Source organism: Tyto alba, unplaced genomic scaffold (genome assembly GCF_018691265.1).
Source record: "Tyto alba isolate M040663 unplaced genomic scaffold, T.alba_DEE_v4.0 Super-Scaffold_8, whole genome shotgun sequence".
NCBI classification, from domain to species: domain Eukaryota; kingdom Metazoa; phylum Chordata; class Aves; order Strigiformes; family Tytonidae; genus Tyto; species Tyto alba.
In genome coordinates, this window is record NW_024881329.1 from 7,346,533 (window position 1) to 7,357,066 (window position 10,534).

At 41.4% G+C, this 10,534-nt stretch overlaps 1 protein-coding gene across 1 annotated transcript; it reads left to right on the plus strand.

Annotated features, from left to right (window-relative positions):
- Positions 1-260: 260 nt before the first annotated feature.
- On the plus strand, positions 261-9,938 carry PSMA1 (proteasome 20S subunit alpha 1). Its single transcript, XM_042784533.1, has 10 exons — positions 261-397; positions 973-1,017; positions 3,883-3,984; positions 4,488-4,591; positions 5,442-5,530; positions 6,247-6,317; positions 7,239-7,368; positions 8,044-8,123; positions 8,973-9,077; positions 9,579-9,938. The coding sequence occupies exons 1-10, from the start codon at positions 395-397 to the stop codon at positions 9,633-9,635; spliced, it is 786 nt and encodes a 261-aa protein (XP_042640467.1). The 5' UTR covers positions 261-394; the 3' UTR covers positions 9,636-9,938.
- The last annotated feature ends 596 nt before the right edge of the window (positions 9,939-10,534 follow it).

Genomic DNA, 10,534 nt, shown 5'->3' on the forward strand with positions numbered 1-10,534 from the left:
GAACTTCAAATTCCAGGATGCAAGTTTTCCTCACGCAATTAAACTTCGGTATCGCACACAGGAATCTTAACGAGACGTTTTGAGCGGGAGAAAGCCTAGCAGTAAGACAAACACGGGCGAAGTTGCCCTGGACCCGAAGCACAAACATGGCGGTGGCACCCACAGCCTGGGGGGTGAGAGGGGGCGGGGCCCGGCGGCACCGCGCATGCGCTGAGGGGCGGGACCCGCCCGGCACGGCGCGCTCCAGGGGCGGGACGAAGCGCCGCGCCGCGCAGTCGATCGATGATTCGAGGTGCGGCTAGCGCTGTTTGGCCGCTGCCAGCCCCGAGCGGTCGCTGCCGGAGCAGTCCAGCCTCGCTGCCCCGGAGCCCGCGGCACTGAGCGGGGAAGGAGGATGGTGAGGGGCGGCGGGGCCGGGCCGGGGCTCTCCGCGGCCCTGCCCGGGATGCGGGGCGAGCCGGGGAGCGGGCGGGAGGGCGGGACGGAGGGAGCGGGGCCGTGAGTAAGCAGTTCGCGGGCCGGGCCGGGGCCTCGCCGCCGGGGCCCGGGGCAGCGGGTGGCCGCGCTCCCCTCGGCGGGGCGGCGGTGCCCGCGGCGGGCGGGCAGGAGGGGTGCGCGGCGGCGGCGGCGGAGCGTCCCCGCTTCGGCCCGGCCCGGCCCGGCGTGACGCTGCAGAGCGGTGGGTCATGGCTGCCCGAGCGGGGCCGGGCGGGCGGAGCCGCCTCCTTGCCCCGGCGGGGCTCCCGGGACCGGGGGCGGGCAGCCGCTCTCCCCCGCGCGGGCAGCGGGGCCTGCCGCCTCCGGGCGCTGCCCCGAGCGGGAGCCCTTCTCGCGGCGTGCGGGGCAGCCCGGCCGGCCAGCCGCCCCCTCCCGGGAAAGGCCCCGAGAAGAAATCGGCCGGGACTCCTCTCGGGAGTGTGCTTTCTGCCCCCTCACTGCTCGTACTAATGGATTTCATTTTGTTCCTTCCAGTTTCGCAACCAGTATGACAATGATGTCACAGTTTGGAGCCCACAGGTAAAATCTTTAGGAGCTTGCTAACTGGCTTTTTACGTGCTTTCTTGTTTTGCTGGGCTCCTGCAGCGGTGTTACCTCAAAGCATAAATTGTACTCCGGTGCCCGAAGCAAACTGCAGCCTGCTCCCTGCCAGCGCTGTGGGTTTCTAGAAAGCCAGCAGCACATCTTTGAGCTTCTGGAGTGTGAACCTGAGTGGTGTTCAGGTGGGCCCAGTTACCTCAAAGGATGTAAGGCTGTTCTCTGTATGTACCAGTGAGGTGCAGAATAGAGGCTGTCACTGTCAGTGGTTGGACTAGATGATCTTTAAAGGTCCCTTCCAACCCAAACCATTCTATGATCAATTTACAGACCTATAATAAAAAAATCGGTAAGTAAGGTATGAAAAAGCATGAAACTGAGTTTAAATCTCCCCAGGGTTAGGCTATGGCCAGGTCATTCCCTCTTCTATTCAGTAGCTAATTTTGGAAAGGAACTATTGAGTATACAGTTAGGAAGAACATTTTTTTTATCATTATTATTAAGAGCATTACTGTATTCAGATTGTTCAGGACAAAATCAAATTATTTGAAGTTAGTACTTAGTGCTTAAGTAAGAATATGAAGTGTTCTTCAAGCATGGTATAACAGCACCTGTTTCTCTTTTTGCGCTTGCAGTTTTTATTGCCTTGTAAGCCCCTTTTTGGATGACTGTACCCATATGGTAATCTGAAGCATGGAATTTGAGATACTGATTTTTGGAGTATGAACTCACAGATCTTAATTTTCTAGATTGAAATGGTCACAAACATCGCTGTTGAACAAATCTAGTGTATAAAGCTTATAACACAGAGCTAGAACATGGGAGTGGCTAAATACCATATAATTTTGTAACGCAGTTTACATTGTGCTGCAGCTATGAAGTCTGTGCAGCTGCGTGTCCCTAGTTCCCTGTGTTGTGGAATGTTAGGGAGGCTTCACTCTATCTCTGTACATAAGATTATATTGAGATTTACATTTGAATTTTAATCAGTTTCACATTGTGTACTGTTATTAAAAACATGTGTTGTGTGTTCTGAAACTTACACAGGTTGTATTGACTTCAAAATAAATATTCCAGAATTTTAAAAGCAAGTGTTTAATATTGCTTCATATCTTGGTAAGACAGGATACTTATGGAAAATCAAAGTCTTGAAAACTGACTCATTTCTAGATTTAACAAAACTAAAGATTTCTTTTAAATGCAAATAACAAATCGTATTAGTGAAAAGTTAGTATGTCATTAGTTTGTGAGTTTGTATTGCTACTGAAAACCTTCTGGTAGTAGCACTTCTTTAAAGACACATTTTCAACATACATTGTAACAAAGAGTATGTTTCATGATTTCCATCCTATATGAAGACAACCTTGGATATTTTAATGTTCTTTAGTCAATACCATGATAGTTGTAGATGGCTTTTAACTGTTTTCATCCTTCCTAATGATGGTGTTCCTCTGGCAGATTCTGTATCAAGAACTTAGATTAAAAAAATTACAATTAATCTGTTACTTTAAAAATTACTTCTAAAACTGTGGCATTCTCTTGAGACTTTTAGTAGATATTTTGAAGTCATCCACAACATTAATTTCTATTTTTTTCATGGATTGCCTCAAAAATAGGAATAGAGTTGATGTCTTTTATTAAAAAAGATATTTAAAATTACTACTGTGGTGCAATTACTGTTCTGTACATTCCTGTAGGTGAGGCAGTGATATGATTCTGTAATAATTCTTGGCATCGTTAATACAGTAGCAAAGAATAATAGTATTTTATTGGGGTATGTTTTCAAATATTGCTATAAAGAAAATTAAATACATGATTAAAAGCCAAAAAGGGTTTCACATTTGTACAGCCTTGCAAGTCATTCATGAAAGTTGATAAATACATGCTGGACAGGTCACAGTGATTCCATACTGCTCTTGAGCAGGAAATAGCCCGTGCCATTGAAATTCCATTTATAACTTAGTGAATGGAATGAAATGGAACATTTGTGTATTTTGAGCATCTAGTGGACTTCTTATTTCTCTAGATAAATAAAATAAAAAACCTTTTACCCAAAATAACCCCAACAACCTAATAGAAGGTGACTTCCTGTAGATTATCCCCAGTACATTTCACTATAGCAGCTACTGCATTCCACTCCATCACGACTGGTAGGGTGCAGCTGTGTGCTGGGGTTAGTAACTCCAGGACTCGCAGCAGCAGTGAGCATGCTGTGCTGGCTGTTTGACACAGGCTGGCCAACCAGCATGCAGAAAATCAGCTACTTTGCCCTCAGTGGTTGCATTAAAAAGACATTGTCCTATTTTCCTGCAAAGCTTCTGGCTGCCTTTGCAGAGCTTGTGGGGACTTAATTGTCTTTGAGACCTCTATTCCTCTTTCAGACTTTACTGCAGTTGACTAATAACTTGTTCAGAAGTTATTAGGGAATGGATGGTGAGACACAACAATTGCATAAGACTCATTTCTTCAGGAAACTCGATTAAAAGTTAAGCATCAAACTTCAGCTGGAAGATCTGTCTTTGAATCACATTGGGTCAAATACTGACTCCCCTGAAGACAGTGACAAAAGTCTTCTGATATGTCGAGATTTTTCACCCTTTCTTTTTGGCTTTCCTGTTTCTTTGTGTGCAGTAGCAAGTGGCTCAGAGATGGCCAGGGTTGTGTGGGCTACTGGTGAGGAATTTGCAGAAGGTAATTGAGGAAGTCTGTTGGTGGTTGATTTAAACTGTTACGCAGTAAGTGTACCAGTTGGGGAGAGTGGGAATCAAAGGTCTGAATATCAGAACCCATTGAAAGTTGATACAGATGATTAACTTTAGAAGGATTACCTTTGATTTTGTTCTGCAGGGCCGAATTCATCAAATAGAATATGCCATGGAAGCTGTGAAACAAGGCTCAGCTACTGTGGGGCTGAAGTCAAAAACGCATGCTGTTCTGGTTGCTCTCAAGGTAACTTCAAAACAGTGTTCTCAGGACAATAATGCTAGTAGAGAAGTTTTGGTTTGGCAAAATAGTTTTGCACTGTCTGAACTTCGTGTAATGTAGATGCAATCCCAGTTTCCTTTCTCTTGAGTACCAGTATAAAACTGTAAGTATTTGCAGTACCTATGCAAAGCAGATTTTCACAAAATGATGAAGGAAATGAGTGAAAGTTTTTTTTTTTTTCCCCTTAAAAATATGTTCCCATTTTTTTTTTCTTTAGTTATTAAGTAGTAAAGCTATTTTCCTTCCCAAAGCTTGAGTGAGTGTCTGTTCGTTTTTTCTGACAGCTTCTTACTGAAGTGGAATTAGGTTTTTTCTTGTCTTCTGTTGCAAGCTTATAAATTGATTTATTTATCTTTTTTTATTGTTTCATGATCATATTCAGTTCTTGCTATAAATGTTAGCAGATTTCTCCACAGTGCTTGGCAAACTGTTCGGTCTGCCACATAGCTTTCTCCTTTTATGCATAGAGAGCACAGTCTGAGCTGGCAGCTCATCAGAAAAAAATCCTGTACGTTGACAACCATATTGGTATCTCAATTGCTGGACTTACTGCTGATGCAAGACTCTTGTGGTGAGTATCTTAACTGTTGACAAACACAGTTCTGCAATAATGAGTGAAAGTTCATTTGTAGACTATTGCAAATGAACTTTTCTGGACAGCTAAGGATTAGTCTTGAGTTACTGCTCTGTTGTACTATGCCAAAGACTTCAGTATGAATTTCTGGCAGATTTTTAACTACTTGGCAGAAGTTTAATTTCTTTGGCCCAAAATTTTGCTCTTTGGTTTTGTTACTAGTAGGGCAGTCCTGTCTGGTTTCCTCAGTTTGATGGGGTTTCCAAGCAGTCTGGGAAAGTGCATCACGAACTTCCCTCTATCAGCTGCTTCTGTGTACATACATTTAAGAAAGTTATTAAAAACATACACTGCTATATGTGCTGGCTGCAGAGTGGCTTGCTTTTTGCCTGCTGGCCACACAGTTTCATCAGATGAGAGGTGTACGTACACGGGAGGAGGCATGTTCCTCAGTTTGATAGGAAAGGACAAAGAAGGCATAGGAAAAATTTCTGAAATAAACTTTAATTGCTGTAGTGTTAGAAAGAAATTTTCCCATTTAACTGTGGCTTTTCAGCAGATGGTGTGACTTGCCTGCATGAACTTCTATATTCTTTGTATGGCTGCAATGTATTTGTATGTACTGGAATACTCGTTCAAACCTGTGATCAACTTTCTAAATAACAATTATAGGTCATGATGAAATGAAATTATGTAATGCCTTTGACCCTTTTCTCAAAGAGCAGAGCTGAAACAAAAAAGCTTACCTTAACAGACAAGTATTGAGACAAAAACTCAGTGTGAATTTGATCTATGCATTGGTTTGATTTTTTTTTTTTTATTTTTTTTTTTTAATTTTTCTTTCTAGCAATTTCATGCGTCAGGAGTGTCTGGATTCTAGATTTGTGTTTGATAGACCTCTTCCAGTTTCTCGCCTAGTGTCACTAATTGGAAGCAGTATCCTTTTTTTTATATTTGTAACAGTTTTTAGCTTTTTACATGTTCATAGTTGTCATAAAATGATTTTCATATATCACAGCTTCAGAGTTGTATTACACTGAAGAAGTTACTTCAAAGTCTCTCTATTCACATTGTCGATGTATTCTTTGAGAGAATACCCATTAATGTGCACTGAACTGGTGGAGAAGCAATTAAGTGCTATGCAACATTTAGCATGGCAGTGGTTTTCTGTTATGCAACCCCGTGCCTTTGGAGGAGGGCGAGGAAAGATGGCTGCAGTATTTGAAGTATAATTTACTGGACTATAGCTGCTCACTCAGATGATTTTTTTTTTTTTTTTTTTCTGTGGCAGTTTCTATCTCTGCGTGGAACACAGTGGAGGCCTTGTATTCTGTTATCAGGTGCCTAGGAAAAGTTCAAAGGGATAAGAAATTAAATGAGGCTGTGCAGCGCTAGGTGAACTGTTTGTATTACTTGATGTGAATGCACCACTCGGTTATTTCATGAAAGCTAATTGCTAAATTTTCTTTTGGTGAAAAAGAAGTTGGTGTTTCCAAATAACTTATGAGATGTTTCTTTCAAACATGCCTTTCACTCCTGCAGAAAGGTTTCCAAAGACTATATAATGATTTTGGTGTGTTTCTGCTTGGTTTGGGAAAATGTTTTAGGTAATTAACATGTTATTGTGAGATTGTTTCCTTAGCTTACTTAAGAAACCCAGATACCAACGCAGCGTTATGGCAGAAGACCGTATGGCGTAGGACTGCTCATTGCAGGTTACGATGTAAGCAAGCTGTACTAGTTGCTATTGATCTAAAAGAAAATGTGCTTAATGCAATTTTATGCAACAAAAAGATGTTAGGAGGGGAAGATGGAAGACACAGACTCATCAAAATTCTCTGAATTAGGAAATAATTTTCTGCCTCTTACCCTAAAACATAACTTTTGAAAATGTTAATTAACTGCTAATCCTACCTACATCTGAGATGGTGTACATTTGCAAAAATGAAAAACTAATTATTTTAAGGTGCAAAATGAGATACTGCAAAAATTAGATTTGTGTTTTAAGGGATCAAATGATGACATCATGATGACAGTAATTATTTTACTGTTGATTATGGAGCTTTACAAAATCATTTTAAATACTTTGTAAAAAAAATGGATGTGGATATCATCACTGGCATCTCTCTTACTTGTTTAGCAACAACAGTTTGTTTAATGCAGTGCACACAGAATCTCTGCCCTCAAGGTTTTTGACATGAGGAAGGTTGAAGGAAATTGTCATCTGCCTGAAATCTTGCATGTCATAGTTAAGTCTATAGCAGGTTTTTACTTTTGTACAGATAAGATGGAATGGTGTAAAATATGTACTGCAAGCTGTGAAGTAGGAAGCATACATAAGCAGACTACAGTTTATGGAACAGAGAAATAAATATTTTTGGTGCCAGCTATCCTGCCCACATAAAAAAGGCATTTTAATGAACAAAGTGTAAATAAAGATTTTTCTATATACATTTTTCTACAGTAGATTTGAAGGAATTGTATAAGAAGAGTAATATGATAAGTGATATAAAATATATTTATGTGCATACATATAAGCTATGTGAAGTACCAATAAGCAATACATGTTCCAGCAGCAGACCTCGAATGAATTCATACATTTGGTTTACATTCTGTGGGGTTTTTTTTTTTCCTCTCTTTGTAGGATATGGGTCCTCATATCTTCCAGACTTGTCCTTCTGCAAACTATTTTGACTGCAAAGCAATGTCCATTGGTGCTCGTTCACAGTCAGCGCGAACTTATTTAGAGAGGCACATGGCTGAATTTACTGACTGTGAGTAATTAAAACTTGTCTATCTAAAGGTATTCATCAATCATGCCGTTTGTTTTCTGCTACTGCTCTAGTCTTTTGAATTTTGTAGGATAGGAAGATAAATTTTGAGAGCGAAGTTTGGCATAAGTGTAAATCTGCATGAAGACAGAATGGTAGAGTCTGTGTTACAAATTTTCATGTCTTAATATCTGGATGCTTACTACATCTAGTGAAAAGAGAAGTTATGCTCAGAAAAGCAGAGGAAAAAGTAAAAGGCCCCTGCCCAGTTGAACCCAGGGAAAGTGCAATTCTTTCCGTGTCAGAGCAGGGATAGTATGTCAGGGCAAGTATTTAGATGATGCATTTAAAATGGTGAATGTATTTTTGTATGAAATTATGATGAGGAGGCTATTGAATAGCTGCTTGGGGAAAAAAAGGCTAGATTATCACCACACCAGAGGCAAGGCAAGTGCCAAAACCAGTTGCATTTGACCTCAAGTGTAGGGAAGGGCTGGTTTCTCAAGGTATACTTTTTATAACCAACTCTGTGTTCAGTACCAGGAAGGAGAGGAGCTCTGGCACTCAGGTTAGCCAAGCTGGTTTTCTAGTTGTCGGCTAGGAATGGGAAGAAGGGGAAATAAGTGTCCAGAGATAAAACCACATAGTTTGTAAATGTCTTTCTGATTTCATTTTAAGGTAATCTAAATGAGCTAGTTAAACATGGACTGCGTGCCCTGAGAGAGACTCTTCCTGCTGAACAGGATCTGACCACCAAGGTAAACACTAGGTTTTCAAAACAAAAAGTCTTACTGCCACTGTTACTAGAAATTACTGTGACAAAAATAATGTAAACTGTGGCTGGCACTGAAATTTGGAAGCTGAATCCTCATAGATAATATCACATTAATTTAATGTCATCAGTTTGTCTACAGTTTCCTTAACTATCTCAGATTTAAGTTTCTTCCCAAAAATGATACTTTCTCCAAATATGACATTGTTTCCCTGGTTGCTTCATTCTATTTTAAACTTAGATCAGTGTTTAAGATACAGTACATGTAACTAGAGTAGTTAATCTGGAAGGTGAGGGAAGGTAATGCACAAACAGTTGACTGAGTATCCAGCATCAAAGTTGCAGAAGCTTTTGACAGTGAACTGAGGAGCTGTTGAACAAGAAAATTCTAAGGCTATCATTATTTGGTGTTCTGCTTGTGGCTGATCTGCCCTTTCCCATCTTTAACTTTTTCTATTCTTAGCCCACCTTGTTTGTTAGAACTTTTAAAATAATGAAAATGCAAAAGAAGATTAAAATAAGTGGTTTTGGAAAATGTGTGTTATTAAAAAGAAAACACAAAATGGAGAGAAATTGAAACCCTTGAAAACTGGTTTTACTTAAAAGGTTTAGAGACATGATAGCTGTTGAGGGGTGTAAATCTAACTCCCTTTTATTTCCTAGTACAATCTAACGAAGAGGGAGTCTCAAAATTTCTGTCTTTGCTTAAGTAGACACAAACAGCACCATGAGTCTCTGTCATGGGAGGAAACTCATCTTTCACAAGTGAAAGCTGTAAATCTGGAGTTATTTGCAGAAAAACGCTTCTCACTTCTTTCAAAACTTTGCTTAACAGAATGTTTCCATTGGAATTGTTGGCAAGGACATGGAGTTTACCATCTATGATGATGATGACGTAGCACCATTCCTAGAAGGTCTTGAGGAGAGACCACAGAGAAAGGTGTGTGGTTTAGATACAAATAAACAGGCTTTGTTGAAAGGCAGCATTTTGTGATATGACCTATCACATCTATGTTTACAACATTTACTCTCATTTACTACTCTGGCAGAGTTTCAGGAATGTGATTTTTAAAATTTGGAGTTACTATATGAAAACCGTATAATCTTAGCTGGAGACTAAGGTGCTTATTAAATCCATTTATGCTGAATTGGTGCCCAACTGTTCCAATGTCGTCATCTTTCCTCATCTTTGAGTACAAGTTTTCACTTTTTTGCGACAGAAGTGGCTACATATGTTTCTCATGCCTGTTGCAAGATGCATCCTTAGTCTCCTAATTACCAGCTCTTTTCTGTTCCATGCTTAATTTGGATGACGCTACTCTGTGAGCTGTTTGTTGATGTGAGCTGTGTTTGCCACTTGTGACGCTCAAGCCAGGGTAAAGCCGATTTGTCAAGTGTTGTGTTCTGCCTTCCTAAAATAGTTATTTTTCCTCTCTTTAAGCCTGCTCCGCCTGCTGATGAACCTGCAGAAAAGGCAGAGGAGCCGATGGAGCACTAGTTGGTGGAGGAGTTCCTCTGTGTTAACGTATGTCTAATTATACAGGAACGTTTATCCATTTGCTGGTAACTTTATCCTCACCTATATGCGTTTTCTGCTGATACATTCTGAGGATTACTCTTAAAAAAGAAAGAAACCAACCCACCTATCCTTAAAAGGTAGACAGGAGGTCATAACTGGGAGTATTTTCTTTGACAAGAAAGGTGTAATCATTTTCTAAATAGTACATGATACTGTTTTTTAATGAAAAGCATACTGTCTTTAACTTGTAAGGACAAGTGGAAATAAATCACTTTCTTGGAATCTGCTGTGGGTTTGGGTTGTTTTTTTTAAGCTGAACAAACAGCTATTCAAATCCTGTTATATCAAGGTGCCATCACGTACGTAACCATTTGTCAGAGTGAGCATTTGCTTACTGCATATAAATGTGGTGCTCTTGGAAACTGTTGAAGCAAGATGACTTTAAAATGCCTACAAAACTACAAAATAGTTACGGAACAAATAGGACGCAGCGTGTTTCACTGTGTTGTCTTGTTGTCTCACACTCCACTTGGAAAGACATTTCTGTTTGAGTGTTCACCAGAAGGGGTGCAGGCTGCAGCGGCGTCACCTGCCAGCCGGTGTGGTGTTCTGATTTTCCGAGTTCTCCAGTAAACCCCAGCTTGTTTGGATGGAGTTGTGTCACTCGCTTTGGAGCTGCGGGGCAGTGACCGGCGTTCGGCCAGCGAAGGGCCTGAGGTGACATCGGGAGGGGGCACGTGGAGTTCCCGTTGCCGGGCACTGGGCTGTGGGCTGAAGGGAGGGACGGACAGACAGACAGATGCCCTGCGGCTCCTCCTGCACGGCCCCACGGAGGGGGGCGGCCTGGCCCCCTGAGCCCAGGTTTCCCAGGCCCTGAA

Coding starts and splice junctions, on each gene's coding strand:
- PSMA1 (XM_042784533.1), top strand. Junction 1,018..3,882: donor TCACAGTTTGGAGCCCACAG/GTAAAATCTTTA, acceptor TTTGTTCTGCAG/GGCCGAATTCATCAAATAGA. Junction 4,592..5,441: donor GCTGATGCAAGACTCTTGTG/GTGAGTATCTTA, acceptor TTTTCTTTCTAG/CAATTTCATGCGTCAGGAGT.